Source organism: Anser cygnoides, chromosome 3 (assembly GCF_040182565.1).
Source record: "Anser cygnoides isolate HZ-2024a breed goose chromosome 3, Taihu_goose_T2T_genome, whole genome shotgun sequence".
Taxonomy (NCBI): Eukaryota; Metazoa; Chordata; class Aves; order Anseriformes; family Anatidae; genus Anser; species Anser cygnoides.
Genome location: NC_089875.1, coordinates 37,300,993 through 37,324,196, shown reverse-complemented (window position 1 = coordinate 37,324,196; position 23,204 = coordinate 37,300,993). Strand labels below are relative to the sequence as shown.

The window sequence follows — 23,204 nt, the reverse complement described above, 5'->3', positions numbered from 1 at the left end:
CCGTGCCGGGCCGTGCCTATGCGTGGCAAACCATGCTGGGCTGTTCTGAGCCATGCCGAGCCGACCTGTGCTTTGCCAAGACATGCCATGCCCAGCTGTGCCAGTATGTGCCAAACCATGCCAGGCCATGCCAAGCTGTGCCAAACCATGCCAAGCTGATCCAAACCATGCCAAACCGTGCTGAGCTGTGCTGAGCCGTACCGAGCCAAACCATGCTGAGCCGTGCCATGCGGAGCCATGCTAAGCTGTGCTGAGCCATGCCGAGCCATGGTGAGCTGTCCCATGCCTAGCCATGCCAAACTGTGCCGAGACGTGCCGAACTGATCTGAGCCATGCCGAGTTGTGTTGTCTCGAGCCGTGCCAGTCTGAGCTGTGTCAAAGGCCTTGCTGAAGTCTAGGTAGACTACATCAACAGGCTTTCCCTCATCCACCAGTTGGATCACCCAGTCATAGGAGGAGATGAGGTTGGTCAGGAAGGACTTGCCTTTCATGAACCCAGTGGTCCCACATACATTGTGAGATTGCATTCAAGATGACCTGTTCCATCAGTTTCCTGGCAATGAGGTCAGGCTGACAGGTCTGTAGATCCCCTGTTCCTCCTTACGACCCTTCTTACAGATGGGTGTCACATTAGCAAGTCTCCAGTCATGCAGGAACTCTCTGGATGACCATGACCACTGATAGATGATGGAGAGCGGCCCAGCAATCACATCTACCAAAATGGCAGCATCACTTCCCTCTCGGTATTGTTCTTTTTGTTCTGTGGTTTTGATTTCATTGTTTTCTGTTTCTTGCTTCATGGTATGGGGATGAGTTTATTGCCAAAGTCTCTTGGGACTTTCGTTACTAAGGACTTTCCTTTCCTCTGAGACGCTTTTTTCCTATTAATGTTATTTAAGATTAGTTTTAATACCTTGCTGCTATTACAGGGCAATTCTTTTCCAATTCTGTTCTCCCTGGTGGCCAGGCTTGCTAGTATTACTTGCTCGCAGTGGGATTTAGTGCTAAAGTAATTCCTTCTCTCTAGATGATAAATGGGCAAGATCAACCCAGTTTCTGTTTCCAGAAAGGTGGGAAGGGGAAGAGAAAGAAATGTATCAAATTCTAAGGGTTTTTCAGGAGGGGAGGCAGAGGCAGAAATAATGCCAAGTATTTCTACTCCACCCCTTAAAAATGCCTATTTAAAGGCACTTAACTGCATTAGACCAGCAGTTTCAATCCTCAGCAAAAGGTGGTAAGCATGGCTGAGGAAAGGAAAGCCTTTGTTGATGAAATAAATAAAGCACTGGCCAAGTCTGAAGGCCTTGCCCTGAAGGATCTGCTGTTCTCCTACCGGGGGACTCCTTATCCCGTGACAGTGTGCAGTGCAGAGACCTTCCAAGCCCTGGAGAACCTGGAAGCCAGACGGGACGATATGGTGCTGGTGTCTTACCCCAAATGCGGTGAATACGTGTTGTGGTTTAACCCGGCTGGCAGCTAAACACCACACAGCCGTTCGCTCACCCTCCCCCCTCCCTCTCTGGGATGGGGGAGAGAAACGGGAAAGTGAAGCCTGTGAGTTGAGATAAAGACAGTTTATTAAGACAGGAAAATAATAATAACAATAATAATAATAATAGTGATAATGGTAATAGTATTAACAATAATAATGTGTAAGAAAACAAGTGATGCACAATGCAATTGCTCACCACCCGCTGACCGATGCCCAGCCTATCCCCGAGCAGCCGGCCCCCCACCCCGGCCAGCCACCCCTATATATTGTTTAGCATGACGTCAGATGGTATGGAATACCCCTTTGGCCAGTTTGGGTCAGCTGTCCTGGGTCTGTCCCCTCCCAGCTCCTGCTGCACCCCCAGCCTGCTCGCTGGCAGGACAGAGCAAGAAGCCGAAAAGTCCTTGGCCCGGTGTAAACACTGCTCTGCAACAATTAAAACATCAGCATGTTATCAGCGCTCTTCTCAACCTAATCCAAAACATAGCACCCTACCAGCTACTATGAGCTACTTAACTCTGTCCTAACTGGAACCAGGACAGCTATCCACCCCTTATTCCATACCATTTATGTCATGCTCAGGTTACACTCTGTCCAATACATTCTAATTAATCACCATTTTCATCTATGATATATAGCAGTCATGGTAGTGATGACATACATTATTATATAATAATTAACATACTACAATTCAACTCATGGGCTATTCTCACCCAGTATCAAATCCCCTTGAGGTACACACCGGACCTCCCCATTCTTTTGCATTACCCACCAAGTGCATCCAGGTCCCTGAGCAAAAGCAATTCCACGAATGGGTTTGCCTTTTCCTGAGGCAGGAGTAGCCCAGACTGTTTTACCCAGCATGTTTCTTACGTGCACTACAGGAACTTTATCCCCTTCTACAGTGCGTAACAGGTTTGATTGGGCAGGTCCAGCTCGGTTGGCAGATCCCCTGGTATTGACTAACCAGGTGGCCTTTGCCAAATGTGTATCCCAATTTTTGAATGTCCCAGCACCCATTGCTTTCAGTGTAGTCTTCAACAGTCCATTGTATCGTTCAACTTTTCCAGAGGCTGGTGCATGATAGGGGATGTGATACACCCACTCAATACCATGTTCTTTGGCCCAAGTGTCTATAAGGTTGTTTCGGAAATGAGTCCCGTTGTCTGACTCAATTCTCTCTGGGGTGCCATGTCGCCATAAGACTTGCTTTTCAAGGCCCAGGATAGTGTTCCGGGCGGTGGCATGGGGCACAGGATATGTTTCCAGCCATCCGGTGGTTGCTTCCACCATTGTAAGTACGTGGCGCTTGCCGTTGCGGGTTTGAGGGAGTGTGATGTAATCAATCTGCCAGGCCTCTCCATATTTATATTTCAGCCATCGTCCTCCATACCAAAGAGGTTTTGACCGTTTGGCTTGCTTGATTGCAGCACATGTTTCACAGTCATGAATAACCTGTGCTATAGTGTCCATGGTCAGGTCCACCCCTCGATCACGAGCCCATCTGTAGGTTGCATCTCTACCTTGATGGCCTGAGGTGTCATGGGCCCATCGGGCTATAAATAATTCACCTTTATGTTGCCAGTCCAGGTCCACCTGAGCCACTTCAATCTTAGCAGCCTGATCCACCTGCTGGTTGTTTTGGTGTTCTTCAGTAGCCCGATTCTTGGGCACATGAGCATCTACATGGCGTACCTTTACAACCAGGTTCTCTACCCGGGCAGCAATATCTTGCCACAATGCCGCAGCCCAGATGGGCTTGCCCCTGCGCTGCCAGTTGTTCTGCTTCCATTGCTGTAACCACCCCCACAGGGCATTTGCTACCATCCATGAATCAGTATAGAGATAGAGAACTGGCCACTTTTCTCGTTCAGCAATATCTAAAGCCAGCTGAATGGCTTTTACTTCTGCAAACTGACTCGATTCACCTTCTCCCTCAGCAGCTTCTGCAACTCGTCGTGTAGGACTCCATACAGCAGCTTTCCATCTCCGATGCTTTCCCACAATACGACAGGACCCGTCAGTGAACAAGGCATATTTCTTCTCATTTTCTGGTAGCTTGTTGTACAGGGGGGCTTCTTCAGCACGAACCACCTCCTCCTCTGGTGATATCCCAAAGTATTTGCCTTCTGGCCAGTCCATAATCACCTCCAAGATTCCTGGGCGACTGGGGTTTCCTATTCGAGCCCGCTGAGTAATCAGTGCAACCCACTTGCTCCATGTAGCATCAGTTGCATGATGCGTAGAGGGGACCCTTCCTTTGAACATCCAGCCTAGTACCGGCAGTCGGGGTGCCAGGAGGAGCTGCGCTTCAGTACCGACCACTTCCGAAGCAGATCGAACTCCTTCATATGCTGCCAATATCTCCTTTTCAGTTGGAGTATAGCGGGCTTCAGATCCTCTGTATCCCCGACTCCAAAACCCCAGGGGTCGACCTCGAGTTTCCCCAGGTTCTTTCTGCCAGAGGCTCCAGGTGGGACCATTCTCTCCGGCTGCGGTGTAGAGCACATTCTTTACATCTGGTCCTGTTCGGACTGGCCCGAGGGCTACTGCATGAACTATTTCCTGCTTAATTTGTTCAAAGGCTTGTCGTTGCTCAGGGCCCCATTCAAAAGCATTCTTCTTACGGGTTACTTGGTAGAGCGGGTTTACAATCAGACTGTAATTTGGAATATGCATTCTCCAAAACCCCACGACACCTAGGAAAGTTTGTGTTTCTTTTTTGCTAGTTGGTGGAGACATAGCTGTTATTTTGTTGATCACATCCATTGGGATTTGACGGCGTCCATCTTGCCATTTTATTCCTAAAAACTGGATCTCTCGTGCAGGTCCTTTAACTTTATTCTGTTTTATGGCAAAACCAGCCTTCAGAAGGATTTGGACTATTTTCTTCCCTTTCTCGAAAACTTCTTCTGCAGTGTCACCCCACACAATGATGTCATCGATGTACTGCAGGTGTTCAGGAGCTTCCCCCTGCTCCAGCGCAGACTGGATCAGTCCATGGCAAATGGTAGGGCTGTGTTTCCACCCCTGGGGCAGCTGATTCCAAGTATATTGGACTCCCCTCCAAGTGAAAGCAAACTGTGGCCTGCACTGTGCTGCTAGAGGGATGGAGAAAAATGCATTAGCGATATCAATTGTGGCATACCACTTGGCTGCCTTTGATTCCAGTTCATACTGGAGTTCTAGCATGTCCGGCACTGCAGCACTCAGTGGTGGCGTGACTTCGTTCAGGCCACGATAGTCCACTGTTAGTCTCCACTCACCATTAGACTTTCGCACTGGCCATATGGGACTATTAAAAGGTGAATGAGTCTTGCTGATCACTCCTTGGCTCTCCAGTTGACGAATTAGCTTATGGATGGGACTCAGGGAGTCTCGGTTGGTGCGATATTGCCGCCGGTGCACAGTTGTGGTAGCGATCGGCACTTGCTGTTCTTCAACCCTCAGCAACCCCACAACAGAAGGGTCCTCTGAGAGACCAGGCAAGGTAGACAACTGTTTAATGTCCTCTGTCTCCAAAGCAGCTATGCCAAAAGCCCAGCGGAACCCTTTTGGGTCCTTGAAATATCCTCTTCTAAGATAGTCTATGCCAAGGATGCACGGAGCATCTGGGCCAGTCACAATACGGTGCTTTTGCCACTCATTACCGGTTAGACTCACTTCAGCCTCCAATACAGTTAACTGCTGGGATCCCCCCGTCACACCATAAATACAGATGGGCTCTGGCCCTTTATAGCTTGATGGCATTAGAGTACATTGTGCACCGGTGTCTACCAAAGCCTTATACTTCTGTGCGTCTGACGTGCCAGGCCATCGAATCCACACAGTCCAATAAACTCGATTGTCCCTTTCCTCCCCCTGGCTGGAGGCAGGGCCCCTCTAGTCCTGGTCAGAATCTTCATTTCTGTGTTTAAAGGACTGCCTGCTGGAAGTTGGAGCAGCAAACCTTTCAGAGAACTCCTTTTTCCCAATTGTTTTCCTTTGCAATTCACGTACCCGTGCCTCTAGGGTCGCAGTAGATTTTCCGTCCCATTTTCTCATGTCCTCTCCATGGTCACGTAGGTAAAACCACAGGGTGGCGCGGTGTGTGTGCCCACCATATTGTCTTCCTTGCATAGATGAACGTTTACCCCTAATAGCTGAGACACTGGTTTGTACAGGTGGGGAGGAAAATAAACTCTCTTTAAGTTGGTGGATCTCTTCAGAAAGTTTCTCCAAGGTATTCTCTTTTAGCTGGTGGACACTGGTTCGTTCAGGTGAAGGGGAAGATAATCTTTCTTCAAGTTGGTGGATCTTTTCAGAAAGTTTCTCCAAGGCATTCTCTTTTAGCTGGTGGACACTGGTTCGTTCAGGTGAAGGGGAAGATAATCTTTCTTCAAGTTGGTGGATCTTTTCAGAAAGTTTCTCTAAAGCATTCTCTTTTAGCTGGTGGACACTGGTTCGTTCAGGTGGAGGGGAAGATAAATTCTCTTTAAGTTGGTGGACCTCTTCAGAGAGTTTCTCCACAGCTGAGACACAGGCCTTTAGGGAAGAGGAGAGATTTCCTTCGTACTGCCGGAGTATTTTAGTCACTTCATTCACTGTGGGATTCTCCTCCGTTTTCCAGGCTAGCATTGCCAATGAGCTGGCATATGATGATGGGGCACTCTGTACAAACTTCCGCCACATGGGTAGTGTACACCGGACTGCATCTGGATCTGCGGATGTTTGTGCGTCGTCTAGGTCCTTATAAATTACTTCCCGTACGGCCAATTCCCTCAGGTACTGAATTCCCTTCTCCATGGTGGTCCATTTGCTTGGTAAACATACAAGTTCTTCCTTGAAGAGATACCTTTCCTTCACAGCTGACAGGAGACGCCTCCAGAGGCTGCGAGATCGTGCTCCATCTCCAATTGCTTTGTCAATGCATGCGTCCCTAGCAAGGGATCCCAGCCGCCTGGCTTCCTTGCCCTCCAATTCCACATAATTGGCTCCCGTGTTCCAGCACCGGAGCAGCCAGGTGACAAGCTGCTCGCCTATACAGCGACCAAAATCTTTTCGCACATCTCGTAGCTCACGCTGGTATAGAGTCCGGGTAATTACTGTTGATTTTTCGACATCCTCATCCTCATCTTCAGTCTTCTGCACCTTTGATGGCCGGTGTAGAGTCCGGGTAGTTACTGTTGATTTTCCGACATCCTCATCCTCATCTTCAGTCTCCTGCACCTTTGATGGCTGGTATGGAGTCCGGGTAGTTACTGTTGATTTTTCGCCATCCTCATCCTCATCTTCAGTCTCCTGCACCTTTGATGGCCCAGCCTCGTCTTCACTACGCCCAGACTTAGCAGAAGACTGTCTGCGTTTTAAACGACCTGAGCCTCTATACCATTTTTTCACCTTGTCTACAGGGGCAACTTGCACTGCTACAGCTCGTTTCTCTGACCCAGACGCAGGGTCTGCCACAGGGGTTGGAATACCCTCTGCGGGGTCAACTTGCACTGCTACAGCTCGTTTCTCTGACCCAGCCACAGGAGTGGGAGCAGCTGCACGAGCTGGGGCAGCTGCAGGAGCTGGGGCAGCTGCAGGGGCTGGAGCTGGAGCGGCTGCAGGGGCTGGAGCTGGAGCGGCTGCAGGAGCCGGAACGGCTGCAGGAGCTGGAGCTGGAGTGGCTGCAGGGGCTGGAGCGGCTGCAGGAGCTGGAGCGGCTGCAGGAGCTGGAGCTGGAGCGGCTGCAGGAGCTGGAGCTGGAGTGGCTGCAGGGGCTGGAGCGGCTGCAGGAGCTGGAGCGGCTGCAGGAGCTGGAGCTGGAGCGGCTGCAGGGGCTGGAGCTGGAGCGGCTGCAGGAGCCAGAACGGCTGCAGGAGCTGGAGCGGCTGCAGGAGCTGGAACTGGAACGGCTGCAGGAGCTGGAGCGGCTGCAGGAGCTGGAGCTGGAGTAGCTGCAGGAGCTGGAGCTGGAGCGGCTGCAGGAGCTGGAACTGGAACGGCTGCAGGAGCTGGAGCGGCTGCAGGAGCTGGAGCTGGAGTAGCTGCAGGAGCTGGAACTGGAGCGGCTGCAGGAGCTGGAGCGGCTGCAGGAGCTGGAACTGGAACGGCTGCAGGAGCTGGAGCTGGAGCGGCTGCAGGAGTTGGAGCTGGAGCGGCTGCAGGAGCTGGAGCTGGAGCGGCTGCAGGAGCTGGAGCGGCTGCAGGAGCTGGAACTGGAACGGCTGCAGGAGCTGGAGCTGGAGCGGCTGCAGGAGTTGGAGCTGGAGCGGCTGCAGGAGCTGGAGCTGGAGCGGCTGCAGGAGCTGGAGCTGGAGCGGCTGCAGGAGCTGCAGCTGGAGTGGCTGCAGGAGCTGCAGCTGGAACGGCTACAGGAGCTGGAGCTAGGTTGCTAATAGCATCAATTGCAGCTCGATAGGCACAAGCCAGACCCCAGCACGCTACAGTGATTTGTGTCACTTTGGAACTGCCAGAGTCATGACACCTTTTTTTCAAGCATTCTGCCAGCTTTTTAGGATTTTGCAGTTGTTCAGGGGTGAATGTCCAAAACACTGGAGGTGACCACTGCTCTAGAAACCTGCCCATATCCTCCCACACTCCCTGCCACTCGCAACTATCCCGCCTCAAGACAGATCTCCGGATGAGATTCCTAAGTAGTTGTTTAACCCTCCACAAAATCTGAAGCGCATTCAGGAGACATAACAACAAGAGCAGGCTGGTCTGAGTATCCCAAGGATATTCAACATCTCGGAGAACCACCGTAACTAACTCGGGGGATAAGAGGGTGGTGGTGAAGGAGAAAGGGAGAGTGAACAGGTAGGGAAACATGTCTTCCCCTGTCCCCTTCACAGATTGGCTCCCTAACGAAAACAGGCAATAGGTGTAATTGCTAATAGTTTCCGAGATATGGGTTCCAAAGTATAGAGTCGATGTCAGTGCTGAGTACAAATACCAGGTTAAAGTCATGACCAGATATCTCATCATTTCATAAGCCATTGCTACACCGCACAGTACCATAACAATCTTAAACCAGGGCCCGGAAAGGATAAACAGTGCAACAGGGAGCACATACAGAAAGTAACGCACCATAAAACTCAATTTGGAATACAGGTACAGCAGACTGGAGATTAAGGCAATCAACATCGTGACTAGCAACTATTAAGCAGGTCCAATACTTATACCAATTTTAGTTTAACACACTCTGGTCAGATTTGTCGATATCTCAACCCTTCGGGCCCCACGTTGGGCGCCAAAAGGACTGTTGTGGTTTAACCCGGCTGGCAGCTAAACACCACACAGCCGTTCGCTCACCCTCCCCCCTCCCTCTCTGGGATGGGGGAGAGAAACGGGAAAGTGAAGCCTGTGAGTTGAGATAAAGACAGTTTATTAAGACAGGAAAATAATAATAACAATAATAATAATAATAGTGATAATGGTAATAGTATTAACAATAATAATGTGTAAGAAAACAAGTGATGCACAATGCAATTGCTCACCACCCGCTGACCGATGCCCAGCCTATCCCCGAGCAGCCGGCCCCCCACCCCGGCCAGCCACCCCTATATATTGTTTAGCATGACGTCAGATGGTATGGAATACCCCTTTGGCCAGTTTGGGTCAGCTGTCCTGGGTCTGTCCCCTCCCAGCTCCTGCTGCACCCCCAGCCTGCTCGCTGGCAGGACAGAGCAAGAAGCCGAAAAGTCCTTGGCCCGGTGTAAACACTGCTCTGCAACAATTAAAACATCAGCATGTTATCAGCGCTCTTCTCATCCTAATCCAAAACATAGCACCCTACCAGCTACTATGAGCTACTTAACTCTGTCCTAACTGGAACCAGGACAATACGTTATAAATTGCTCACTGTAGTCTGTGATACTGTAATTAGCTGACACGATAAGGAGGAAAATAACCAACAGAGGATGGTTTTACATTGTGTGGGGATATCGGGCATTTCTAGTACAACCAGAGGCAGCAGGTTTTTGTGCTCATTGTCTCCGTTATGTAGTCTGGTCCACTGTTTTTTTAATATGGTTTATGTTTCTGAAAAGATAAAATGTTTTAGCATTCAAAACTACTTTTGGCTGAAGAAGTGGGAATAAAGTACATAGTTATTATGTATCAGTGGGGCAAGATACCTCTGCCAGTGTGATAAACTGCATTCTGAAAAGTGTTAGTAATGTAATGCAGTGTAATGTACAAAAGCAGTAAAGTTACGCATTAGACTCCTTATAAGAAGTAGAAAGCAGCAGGGCACGGCATCTTGCAAAATTCAAGCAGCTCCTTAGCATTATCATCATATTCAGTATCACTATTGGCTTTTGTTTTGTGATTGCAAATGATAGACTGTGACATGATAGACTGTGACATGGTGGAATTTGAAATCTTGTAGTCAGAGGTCTGCAGAAAGGATGAAAGGTGCAATACGAGCTTTGGAGGGAAAAAACACACAAACAACAACCAACCAACCAGCTGATTTTGATCAGTGTTATAAATGTCTTGTGTGAGATGGTTGCTTATACGAAAGGGATGGGTTTTGTCAATCTAGGAAATCCTTTCCAAGTGTTTCTGCCTTGAGACCCAAGCAGCAGAAGCTTAGGGTTGTCAGAGAAAATGTGGGTCCGGGAAAGGATTTCAGTGCAATAACACGGTAGCTGATGCACTCAAGTTGGTCTCTAATCAGCAGGCCCTTAACCAAGGTCTCATCCAGCAAGGTGAAGAGCACATACTCTTCCTGTGGTTTTGGCTTGGTAAGTTCTGATCTGGAAAGAAACTGTTATGTATTTAGGGGCTTAAGAAGTAAGCTTGTAGTGTTTAGGGTAAATATACAGCAGCTGTGAGACAAAACACTGAGCCAAGAGAAAGAGAGGGCAAATACAAAAGAAGGGAGCTGACATAAAATGTGAAATATGTATCTTTGTTGTTAAGAAACCTTTATTTCTGCTGGTTTTGAGTCCAGGGTTTTTGCTGGACTGGTAAGGACAGGCCATTGACAGAGCTTGGCACCACAGCTTTGTCTCTCAGAGCTTTAACAGTGTCCTCATTCCTTTTAATTATTAAGGAGCATGAAGGTTAAATTACAGTGAAGTCTCACTGTATGAAATGTTTCCCCCAACTCAGGTGTGTGCAGTGGAGAGGAAAGCGCTGACTGATGCAGAGAGACATTGATGAGGTGGGGCTGCAGGCTGATGGAGCGCCTGGCTGCTGTACTTCCCAGGGACAGGTCGTGCATTGAGAAACCAAGACGGGATTTAGAGACTAAGAATTTTAGGTTTATCAGCTGTAGCTTTTTTTTTTATTTTAAATAAACTTTCTGTTTGTGCACATGCAGTTAATACTGGGCAGATGGAGACATGGATTTAGAGACTTTTAGTGCTTCTGGCATTGGTCTTTATGAAAATGGGAGATTGATATAAATTATATACATCACAAAATGTTTTATATATAAATCTTATGGTATTTGGTGGCATATAAATATATTCAGATGTATTATAAGACATGGCATGGCGTGTACACATTGCATAGACATTATTGTATGAATAGGACACAGTCCTGAGCTACTTTATGTAACATAGGGTGAAAGATCTCCTTTCTGAGGATAACTTTCAGCTGAAAGCATGGGGTTAACGCTGTTTGCATCCTGTGTTCCCTCTTAGTGCCTCTGGCAGCTGCGTTCACAGGGGACTTGCAGCATGCCGGAGGCTGAGGCAGCTCCATCCCCGTGGCCCCAGCGGGAAGCCTTCCAAGTCCCTCTGCAAGGACGTGGGGAGGGTGCCGCAGGCGCGGTGAACATGCCGTTCCCTCGCTCTGTCCCACCACCAGTCAGTGGGGCATCCACAGGGCGAGGTCCCTGGGAAGCTGAGGAAAGCAGGCAGCACGAAGCAGCCGCAGGAGAGCATGGAGCTGGCTGCGGAGGTGTGCTGCCCCAGCACAGCTGGTGCCCGGACAGCCACGTGTGGGGAGGCTTCACCACGAGATCCTTCCCATAGGGTCTGGTGGGTGGCAGCTCCTCTGGCATTCTTCTGGAGTGCACTTTATGGAGACAGCAACAGGCACAACTGGGGACGAGCACTGGTGGTGGCATTGCATTGATGACTGTTTCATCCTTGACCCCGTGCAAGGAGGGAGGGGCAGACACTTCTCCACTGCAGAATGAGCGAAACTCCTTGCTCATTCCTTCCTTCTCCTATCAAGACCCTTCCCAAGTGTTTCTCTGTAAAAGTCAGGAAAGCTCCCTTTATTGTCTGTCACAGATTGTTTTATGACTATATTAAAAAGATACTGAGTGCATCATTAAGTCAGTTCTACCCCCAGTGCTTTCCACATATCAATCGTAAGTGAGCCAGGAAGGTCACAGCTAAGAAGCCATTGAGGATCTCATTAACTGACAACATCATTTTGTTTATAATCATTTGAGAGCTTTAGTATTATCTGTAATTTGATGACTGTCTATTATGCTGAATCAAGCCATGTAATGAGAAGGCTTTGAGATCTTATATAAACCTCTTTATTTTGTTCTCTGGGTTTCTTGGTCCAGGTGTGAACTGGCTTATCCAGATTTTAAATGACTTGATATTCACCACCGTCCAGAGTAAACCTGTAAGCACAGAACTACCATTTATTGAATGTGGAGATCCAGATAAATATCAGGTTAGTGAAAAGAACCTACTGAACCACTTAAAGTCTGTTGTTTTCTTTCTATCCTGCACCCCCGCATGCAAGTTATTAAAATGAAGTCATGCAGCAAGTAAAGATATTTCTCCCGAGAGGGGAAAAAGGATAATCTTGGATGACTAATGCCTTTTGATTAGGTTCTGCTTCACACTGGAAACTCTAACAGATCATTGCTGCACTCATGTAATAAGCCTGTTCTCACTTATTGTTCTGTTTATTTCTAAAGAGGATGAAGCAGATTCCATCCCCAAGGATTCTGGCAACGCATCTGAATTATGATTGCCTCCCCAAGTCTATTTTCAAGAACAAAGCCAAGGTGGGCTTTTTTTTTTTTTTTCCTTCCTCTCTCTCTGCAAGAACAAGCTTAATTTTTCTGACAGTACCAACACGCAAGAATAATTCTCAGGCTGCGTCCTTTTCTTGCACCCATGCAGGTGGCATTGAGGAAAAGTGACTTAGAGACAATGGGAATCTCATGAGTCCTGGGCTGGCTTAGCACCTGTATACAGTAATACAGTAACCCTAGGGGTGCATAAACAAGAACAGATCTAGAGGCTGTTAGAATGCTCAAAAATGGCAGGGGTGTCATGCTTTCCTTTTTTATGCTACTCTTTTCTGTGTACAACAATGGTTGTGGATAGGAATGGAAGTGGCAGCAGTATCTCTGGGACATTGACTGTCTCCATGCAGAGAGCCACACAGTTAAAACTTCAGTATTTCTGTTTCTCAGTCACCGAACAATGGCAGGTACGTAACATTTAGGAGATGTACCACAGGGGAAGGGAGGAGTTGGTTAAGGAATAAGGGTTTTATTCTTGTTCCATTAATATTTTTTCCTGGTTAATGTATAACAAGTTTTCAGAAGTGTTTACACTTCTCTGAGGATTGCTGTCTTTTAGGATTTCAAGTACATTATTGCCATGCTTTGAAAATGGGATATAAGTGTAGCAGCTGTGGTTTCCTGAAGGAGAATCAAACAGTTTTTTGTAGCAAGGGGCTAGCAAATGTTTCCTTGCTATTTCCCAGGTCTTAGGTAGTTATGGGATAGTATTCTCTGACAACATTACATTTTTTCCAGTTGTTCCTTTCTACAATTGCTCCGTAACATAAGCAAATCTTAAAAGTGATAAGTGGTCTTTATTACGACCACATTATACATTTGTTCTCAATGCCTTACCTAATAGTGAAAATATTTTGTAGCCCCCAGTAAGTTATTGATTGCAGAATGTTTGGTTATACTTTCATTTTGGTTGCCAGGGGAAATATGTCACCTAAAACTGTTGACCTCTTTCTCCTACTCCAGATACTAGTGTTGTTTCGAAACCCTAAAGATACAGCTGTTTCATTTTTCCATTTCCACAACAATGTGCCAAGCGTCCCCAGTTACAGCTCCTGGGATGAGTTCTTCTCCGAGTTCATGAATGGAAAAGGTATTGCTATAGTTACTGAATGTAGCTGAAGAAGTAACAGAAGAAAATATTTAAAAACAACTAAATGGGGCCAGTGGGAAAACAGCTGTCTCACAATTAGCTTACTGGTGGCCATACCCCATGATAAAGGAGGCAGCTGAATGCCAGAATGGGGAGAAAGTCCAAAATATGCTTTGCTTCTGGGTATTTTGCTCTTCCATGCAAGTGTGTGGGAATCGCCTGGCAGCTTGGTAATGGTATTGGGCTGAAATTATGTCAGTAAGTGATGGAGGAAATGCTACAGATCTGAAATGGTAATGAAATGACAGTTTGTTGTCTTTACTGTTTCCAGGCATGAGCCAAACACCTCATAAGCAACCCAACTTTTAGATTTAGACTGATGTCTAACTTTGGCTTTTAAGAGTTATCTTTAATGACAGTATAGAAATGGAGGGGAAGCAAAGAGGAAATTCACATATCTGTGCAGAAGCCACTTACATTTACATTACACTTACAGAAGTCCCGTGGAAGTCTCCATCATTCTGTTGTACAGCATGGTACCACTGAAAAGGCAGGCTGTTCTGTATGTTTGCGTAGATGTAACTGATGGGTAACAGAAGGTGGTTCTTCAGTTAGAGAGAAATAAGTACACAGTAATAAAAGAAGGTCACACTGATGCTTTTTTCGCTTCTTCACAGTTGGCTGGGGATCTTATTTTGACCATGCAGTCACCTGGAACAAACACATTGAGGATGAGAATACCATGGTCATAACATATGAAGACTTGAAAGAGGTAAAGCAGACACTGTGTACCAACAGGCAAAACATATCTGAGGCTGTTCCCTGAAAACTGCTGAAATTAAAAGCAAAAAGCACAGGTTCCTGAAAGAGCAACATCAAGTATCTATTTAGGAACAAGTTGAGTCTGGATATATGAAAGCAGAGCTCCAATGGAATGTAGAAGACATACTGTGAAGGAAGATATTGTTTGTAGATGATAGCTATACACACCCCAAGTGGGTAGCTCCTTTGTCAGAGGAAGCAAACTATATAACCCCCTTTCACTGCATTGTTTTCAGAATCTGACTTCTGGTGTAAAGCAGATAGCTGAATTTTTTGGATTCTCCCCATCGGCAGAGCAGATCCAGTCCATTGCGGACAGGGCCACTTTCCAGGCAATGAAGGACAAGGCTCAGGAAACTCATGGTGCTGTTGGCTCAGTTCTTTTCCGCAAAGGTAAATTTGTTTACAGCAAACGAACAGCATATTTTGCAAGGTTGGTGAATGGTAGCACTACGTTTTGGGCAGATAGGAATTTGGATCAGTAGATGCTTAATCTTTGTGAATAATTTTCAGGGCTAGAAGTTAAGGAACACTGACTGTGCTTCAGGATGCTATCACTTGATTTCATCACAAGGGCCAAAATCATTCAGTAAAGCCCTGTATAATGTGATTAGCAGAAGTGTCCTACAGGTAGCACAACCTCCAGTCATGGTATGCAGTAAACACCAACTAAAACAAAGAAGAGTCTTATTTTGGCTTCTGTCAGTACTGGGTGTATCCTGGACAAAGTGCCTCCACAGATTTTTCTTGGATTTTCTAAATAACCCTTGGGATTGCCTAGGAACCTCGCTCAGCACGTTGAATCCAGACACTGCACAGGTTGAGCTGTGTCTTTTAGCCATGAATCAGGCTAGAGCTGCAGACCCAGAAAAACTCAGGCCATGGACTCTCCAAAACTAGATGAGAAGTAGACTGCAGCTTAGGGCAGTGTCTGGTTACAGTGCACAAAGCTCTTGCTGTTAAAAGCGACATCTTTGAACATTCAGAGTTCTTTTCACAACTGCTGGTTGTGTTGGTAGTACTCTGCAGCTGCACAAAGCACAAAGCAGACCAGTAGCTTCCTGTGTCCCCTTTATGTTCACGTTCTGTTGAGGACATCAAAAGTAAAGCAGAGGAATATATTATTGGGTCAGAGATTTTTTTTTTTAATTTAATTTTTGTTGTTTTTGTTGTTGTTCTTAAAAGAAAAAAGTGGATTATCCTGAAAGAAGATGACACAGGATTTTTTTGTTTTGTTTTGTTTTAAATCATACTCCTTGGTCCTTACAGTCAAGGGTATTATTTTACTTTTCTTTATGTTCCAGGTGTTGTTGGAGACTGGAAAAATCTTTTCACTGAAGCTCAGAACAAGGAAATGGATGCCAAATTCAAAGTGTGCTTAGAAGGAACCAAGCTGGGAGCAAAGTTAAAATATGATGTGTACTGCAAGTCCTGAGCTTCCTCTATAGAATAATCTTGTGTCCAGACAGTTTTTCATTCACTTTTATGAAATCAAAGAGAAATCAGAACAATACTTGATTTGAAACTTTTGAATATCTGTGCAATTGCAAGCCTGTTTGTGCTGTCTTAACTTGCACAAGCAATCCTCACTCATACAGTTAGTATATTGACTATACCAGATTCTCTTAAATGTCCTGTGGTTCTTTGGCTTCACTTGTTTTTTAAAACTGATTTTTGCCATGATTTCATGTTACCTAGTAGAATCCTGCATGAAATATATATGTAGTATTTGAACATGCTGAAATCACTGGAAATGTATTCAGTATGTTGCAAGTGATTTCCCAAGAGATTTTTTAAAATAATAGTGAAATGTCTTCTTGATTTTTAGATTTGGAAATTCATAACATTTCAATTTAAAGTGAAATTTCAAAAAGTTTTGTTGGGTTTTGCCACTTTCTGTGTATAGATAAATATGAGAAAAAAAAACAAACTGAAGGAACTCATGGAGAAACTTTCTCCCCCATTCACCACAAATATTTTTGTTTCTTTTGGTAGTGTGAGATCTCATCCTGAGCAACTGAAGGAATTGGGAACTTGCACATGGAGGTTGGAGTCCACCTTCTGGTGGTGGCTTGCTTTGCTGCTCACCCAAGGGAGAAATTGGAAACACATTGAGAATATCTGATTTTGTACATGTGATTGTCAGGAGGACTCTGGAGCACTCTAGAGCACTCACCCTGCTTTGGATGTTGAGGAGGTGAATAAAAAAGTTCCTGCCTGGTAGGAATGTGAGTAAGTGACTTCTACACAGTATCAAGGCAGGAGGGTCAGTAACCGTTTGGTTCACTTGGTTGGAAGAAGGGTCTTTTTAGATATGAGAAAAGGAAGTGTGCTACTTGCATAACTTTGGAAATGTTTTGTGTAATTGTGTAGGTTTGCCTGGGTTACTTTATGCCTGTAGATGTGAATTTGCTTTTGAAATCAACAGCTGTGATAACAACCATTTAAAATCAGTAAACCAAAACTGGGGTACCAGTGAGGATTGCAGAGCAAAATAGAAAATACCAAACCAGAATGAAGTGGGTTAATACCAAACAAGCGAAAGTTTAAAGTTGATGAAGCTTCCCAGACAAATCCAAGGTTCCGTGTAAGTCCTTTGTAGATGCTGGGGAAAAAAAAAAAAAAAAAAGCAGCTGTATTTCTCATGTATTTGCCTGAGGTGTAATAGGCCCTGCTGGAGTAGTAGGTTAGTGTCATTGCTAAGCAGTTAACAGAAAGAAGTTCAAAGGGTTTTGGTTGAGGATAATGTTGAAAAAGAAGCACCAATCCCTAGTAAAGTAGGTTGCCTGAACTACTAGATCAGTAACAGCCAGCCTATCTGCTTAAACTGCCATCTTTCTCTATTTAAGCTTTTAATGACGTATCCCAGAGGAGCTCAAGAGGAAATCCCATCTCAAGATACTAAATAGACTACTCTTAAATTATTACACTTTTGGACCAGCAAGGTTATTTAAGCTAAGGTCGCTTAGCCATCTGAGGGAATGTTTTATAGATGGCATTCTTATGTTCTTTCAGTCTGATTTGCAGACTCTTCTCAGTATGTATTCACATATTCATTAATTACCATCTCCTAAAAGAGCATTAAAGAACATCGAGTATAAGACTAGTGAGTGTGAGGGGCAGCTAATTTGTCTGCAGCTTTCTGTGTGTTTTAGGTTCTGTTCTGTTAAAAGTGATGTGGTAGGAAGACACAGAAGAAAGCTAAATGTCATTGCAGAAAGGGAAAATTTGTACCTCCCTCAAACACATTCAGGATGGAAAAGCACAGAAACATTTTTGGATGGTGGTATTGAAGGTCAAATTCAGTGGCCCAGAGTGTTTATGGCTTTTAACAGCAGCTAAACAAAAAAATCAAACCCAACAGCAAAATTAAACTCCATTTTGTGGAAAATCACTAGGCACACATATATTCTTTCAGCCATACATATAGACAGCAATTTTGGTTTTATATTTTCCATTTATATTTTTTATTTTATAAATGTTTTCCCTTTTATACTTTTTATTGTGGTACTCAGCAGTAAAACTTTAAGTGGTATTTTTGACAAACAGCATTTAAAAATGTCGGATCATCTGCCTTTTAAAGAAGAGATTTTTTTTCACTCCCTAACTGCAGTTTTTGATTTTTTTTCTGTATTGGTGACCTTTTTCACAATTACAATTTTTTAGCAGTTGTAAGTATTTATGATATCTATATTATGGTAACTGCTAAACGCTAATCTATTAGTACTTTTGTCACCTCCATTTCCCATATGAACTGCTCGATAACAATCATAAAGCAGGAAAGTATATTAAAATGATATCGAAAAAGAGAAATTGGAGGTCTTCTTGGAAAAGAGGAGCATAAACGTATCTTTTGCATGCAAGAGATGGCTCCCTTGTGTGTGTTCAGGGTGTCAATAACCCAGCCAAAAAGAAAAAGAATTTTGGTACTGAATTATAATAAAGGTAAAATGGGATCAAAGCAGACAGAACTGAGCTCAATTTTCTCATTTACAAAATGCACGCATTTTATATTGCAGCATTATGCAGTACATTAATTGGAAAGATAATTAATGTTGAATTACAGTAGAAGTGCTCTAAAAGTACAAGGCACATATGACATCCACAGGAACATCAAATAATTCTTTTCTGAGGGTAGGCTGGTTATTAGACTGGATGCCAAATGGATTTATAATGAAGGGGGATGTGAGACAGTCATACCAATCTTGTTATAATAGCAAATGCCTGGACTTGTATTCTAATGTTGTTTCTTTAGGAAAAGCCCTAACACTGATCTGAATTTTGTCTGAAAGATCACCTTTGGTGGGGATTAGCACCTTCTGTTCTGCTCTTAACACACTGCAGAGCTTGGCAACATACACTGATGGTGTTGAAATGAGACTGATCAGTGGTTGTTCTGAATGTTGATATCGTCAGGAGTGATGCAAAGGAGAGAAATAGAAAACAACATTATGAATGCAAGCATACTGTATCAGTGCTATGTCTAGCACATTGCTAAGGCACTCTGGTAAAATGTTATTTACCTTGTTTTTGGTAAAAGGATGCAGTTGTCACGACTTGCTGTCACACTTTGGATGATATGACATAATTGCTGATAAAATAGTGTATAGATGTTTAGTATTGGCACAGTTTAAGTTGTAACCTGTTACTTCAGTCAGCCATAACCTGTTTTGGTTGTTTTGTTGATTTGTTTTGACCATGTTAGAAAGGTTCTTGATGTGGTCCTTGGACTGGAGACCAGCTGTTGGGAGAGCAACACCTGGCCTGGGTGTCCTAGGCTGGAATGATGGCAAAGGTATCGCCCACTGGTATTGCCATATGGTGAGGGGGCAGCTGTCTGGCTGTGGCACAGCTGCCCATGAACGCATCAAGGTGTGCCCCAGTTACCCCTTCTCTTTCATGTGGCTTTTCTGCTCCTTGCCACAGCCACTGAAGACCAGATCTTGTGGGTCCAAGTTAAATGGCAGAGTGGGTAATGAAGTGACGGTATGGATCCTTTGCTCTCCCTTCTTTCCTTACAAAGCTGTTCAGATGCTAGAAGAACAGCACGGTAGGGAGGTCAGGGCAAGGGCCCACCATCCTGTGTGTTTGGTCTTCGCATGCCAGGTGTTTGGCACCACCACCCAGCTTCGCAGCCGAGTGAGAGGCAGCTGGTGTTGGGAGTAGCCTGAGTACTAACTTCCCTGCTCCCAGCTTCACAGAAATGTAACCATTAGAAAAGTGTAGGTGTTGTGCTTCAGTCTTACAAATACTCAGTTTGCATCTGAATGGAATGTTTTTCATAAGAACGTTTGGCTTCTGCAAAACCTTTAGAAGCCTGAGGAAGATAGAAAATTATTCTTTGACTTTGCCCAAAATATGAGGCAGTCAGTAAATGAAAGGAGGCTGTGAAACTAATATCTTGGGAGGGTTGTGTACCTGTGAATAGTATAAGCTTACTGACATATGCATGTTGGTCTCCTGTGAGTTCCCTGCTGTTTTGCATTTACAAGCCAATGAAGCTGTTTTCATTACTACAAACAGTCATTAGCGTTCCCCCAGCAGGTAAATAAGTCATAGTTTCATTATTGTGTATTTCTGTTATATCCATAGGCAAAATATTTATATCCGGAGGAAAAAATTAAATATGAGATAATCTTAGACATTGACCATGTGCCCCCAAAAGTAAAATAAAAAGCCTACCAAATGACAACAAAAGAGAAACTACCAAAACCAGCCAACCCCCAAAATGGGACACCTACAACCGTCCTTCTTCATGTCTTTTGTCAAGGCACGGAGAGTGTCTGGAACAGTTTCTGCAGATTTCCAGACCGCTCTTTGCTTTTGTTCTTTGTGTGAGTATTTCTGCTGTGTACAATTTTTTTTTTCAACGCAGTCCATCCTCTTTTTTCGTGATGGCATGGAATTATTTTTGTTTTCAGACTGTTACTTGTTCAGAGAACTGTTTCCTTTTCTTCTTTATATGTATATATGTATATTCGTTTTTCCTTTTCTGGTGAGCCACTGGGTTTGTCTTCCCTTGTAACTTGCAAGCTCCTGCAGCTTTGGTATCAGACGCAGGGGCAGCCAGTTATGCATCGCTGTGGAAACTTTACCGAAATGTTACCGTACCGACAGCATCCAAATAGCCACCTCACACGGTGAGGCTGTAAGGAGGTGACCTGGCCCAGGCAGCTGGGGTGTCGCTTGGTGAAGTCTGCCTCCGCTAAGGTAGCATTGAACAGTGGCCTAGAACTTTCTTATGAAGGGGTTTAAGAGGAGGGGAAGTTAACTGGAGTAGAAAAGGAGTAGTGGTGGAGATTGGGTTTCCCTGCACCTAACCTGCCCTGAAGTGGGGTGGGGGGCTAAGCACCCAGCAGTGCCACCTCTGACCTGAACCCTGAAGCCCTCACCGCCCCAAGGGAAGGTTGTGGAGGGAAAAAAACATTCACTTCTCCTCAGGAAAAGTGGAAAAGTGGGGCCTTTTGTGGGGAAGGAGTGGAGGACAGCAGCCAGAGCCCAGGTGTGCACAGGGCAAGGGTGGAGCCGAGGGCTGGCAACAGGAAGGGTAATGCCAGCAGTGTGTGTGGCCTGTGGAGAAATTGTTCAAGTTTTCTCTTCTGGGCTGACACTACATGGTCTACTCTTAAAGGTGAGACAAATTGTTCTTCTCTGTCTAAAAATATGTTCAGCTCTGAGCCCATAGTGGGGCAAATATATGAGGGAATTGGTTCCCCTCTTGGTGAGTGAGGCCTGTTGCGCAGGCTCTGGTGTGAACGGTCACGGGATGGTGGTGGTGGGGGTGGACCTGGCCCCTCACCTGCAGCTCTGCAGGCTGTACGTGTGCCATGGGTGTCTTCCCCACACCGCCAGAGGTCACCACGTAGGGCAAAAAGCCTTTCGAAAGCCACCTGTAAAGTGATGCTACTGAGAAATGCGTCCACGTTACATAACGTCAGCAGAGAAACGAATGTGTACATGCGTTGTGCTTTGTTCAGTCTTCCTGTTGTCATTCCACGGAGAGTAATGCTCAGGGTGGAGGGGTAAACAAGGCAATAAACAATCTTCTGCAGTTATCAAATGTGAGTTTCTCTGTGGCATTTAATTGCTTTTGCAAGCCATTTTATGCCTCTCTGGCCCCTGTGCCCTGGCTATTGCCATTTTAAATAAGCAATCTGAAGGACAGGAGACAGAGTGTGCATTTTCTACGTGAGTGATTTCAAAGTTTCAGTGCAATGTGGGATGGGTCCTCTAGGGCTCTTTCTCGTTGCGTTTTTCACTGACAATGTTTTAAATAAATAGTTTACAGAATAGGGCCATACAAGTGCTTTGTCCACAAATGAATTGTGTGCTGAAAGCCCAAGGGCAAAGGAAGAGATGAAAAATGCATTAATATGGAAAGACAACTATGTAATGCAGTAGAATAGGTATCATTATTAACTATTGTAAATACAAAGCCATTTGCCAGCATGACAGACTTTCCAGAATAGCAATAATGGAAGCAATGGTAGTTTGTTTCAGAAGGAAAACTGTTCAAAGTTCAAAGTTGTCAAAACCATTGAGAATAAAAGGAAGAAAAGAGACGGTGTTAACTAGGGTACAGTGATGCTGCTGCAGCCTTTTTGTAGTACAAAAGTGAAGATAAATGCTGATCTACCAAAGAAAAAGGGATATCAAAAGAATCGATATGGCAAATTGCATTCATTGAGTAAGGAACAGTTCAGCTGGAAAAAAAAAGAGAGAAATCAAATCAAACGTGGCATCTGATTGCAAAAGAATGAACATAAATACAGAATGAATTGAAACAAAACAAAACAGAAAAGTTAGGCTGAAATCCCTTTGGGCCAATTGAGCTCCTCATGTCTACCTGCCCACGGATTAAATTTGCATGAAATTTACATTCATTTACATAAATGTACATGAGGTTCTGTTTTATGATACAGCGGCTTCCAGCACATCTCCCTCAGTGTGTGGGGGGGACAAGGACACAAGTGCTAATGAATTCTGCTGTCTGTACACAGCCGTACCCTGCTCTTTGCCTCTGTAGCCCACATGTGGCAGCACATCTCTTTGCTGGTGGGTCCTCTGTATGTCACACGGCCACCCTGCTGTCTCCTGAGACAGTGCCAGGCTTTGCTTCCTGGGCACGGGAGCTAATGAGATGCTACAGCAGGTGAGCTTAAAAGAATTTTTTCCTCTCTGAAAATAAGGTAATAATTTTTTACAGCTGGTGATTACAGCCATGTAGAAGTGTCACTTTTTGTATCTCTGGAGCCTAAAGGGATGCCAGAGCTCAAGAAGTGCTTTCAGGCTATGTGTTCCCACTTCCCATCTGTGCCTACCTCTAGGAAGCAGGAAGGTGGTTTTGCAGATATGCTAAATTCTGCAGTCTTTTCCAAAAGTTAGCTGAAGGTGATGTTCTCCCTCTGCCACTCCCCTTCAGTGTGTTGGATACTGTGAACCTTGTTCTTGGGTGCTTTACCTCTCGGTTGCTGCTCAGGGGACTCCAGCTTGCCAAACTGGGCTGTTTGGCTTGCAGATCGACTGTTCTGGATTTTCAGTTGCTCACCTTGAGGAATCTACGGAGGCGTGTGTGGTTTATTTACATCCTTGGTCAGGACAAACAGCTCTATAACCTTGCAAAGGCAAGAAGTTCTCATGCGTTTGCTGTGGGGTGCTATAGGTATGGCCCCCACAATGAAGCTGTCTTGACTGACTCGTGGAATGGCGAGAGCATATTGGCTTGCACCAAAAAGTTAGTGTGTTATTCTGCGGGCTCTGGAGGGAGTGCACCATCTCTGTCTTCTTGTTGCCACTTTCCCATGAAGTCACAGGCTTTCCAC

At 45.2% G+C, this 23,204-nt stretch overlaps 1 protein-coding gene across 1 annotated transcript; it reads left to right on the top strand.

Annotated features, from left to right (window-relative positions):
• Positions 1-8: 8 nt before the first annotated feature.
• Positions 9-22,975, top strand: SULT6B1 (sulfotransferase family 6B member 1). The gene is made up of 7 exons (XM_013202346.3): positions 9-1,442; positions 11,994-12,106; positions 12,357-12,446; positions 13,434-13,560; positions 14,238-14,332; positions 14,619-14,775; positions 15,687-22,975. Exons 1-7 carry the CDS (start codon positions 1,241-1,243, stop codon positions 15,815-15,817), a joined length of 915 nt encoding a protein of 304 aa, XP_013057800.2. The 5' UTR covers positions 9-1,240; the 3' UTR covers positions 15,818-22,975.
• The last annotated feature ends 229 nt before the right edge of the window (positions 22,976-23,204 follow it).

Coding starts and splice junctions, on each gene's coding strand:
- SULT6B1 (XM_013202346.3), top strand. CDS start 1,241: ATGGCTGAGGAAAGGAAAGCCTTTGTTGATGAAATAAATAAAGCACTG. Junction 12,447..13,433: donor TTTTCAAGAACAAAGCCAAG/GTGGGCTTTTTT, acceptor CTCCTACTCCAG/ATACTAGTGTTGTTTCGAAA. Junction 14,776..15,686: donor CTCAGTTCTTTTCCGCAAAG/GTAAATTTGTTT, acceptor TTTATGTTCCAG/GTGTTGTTGGAGACTGGAAA.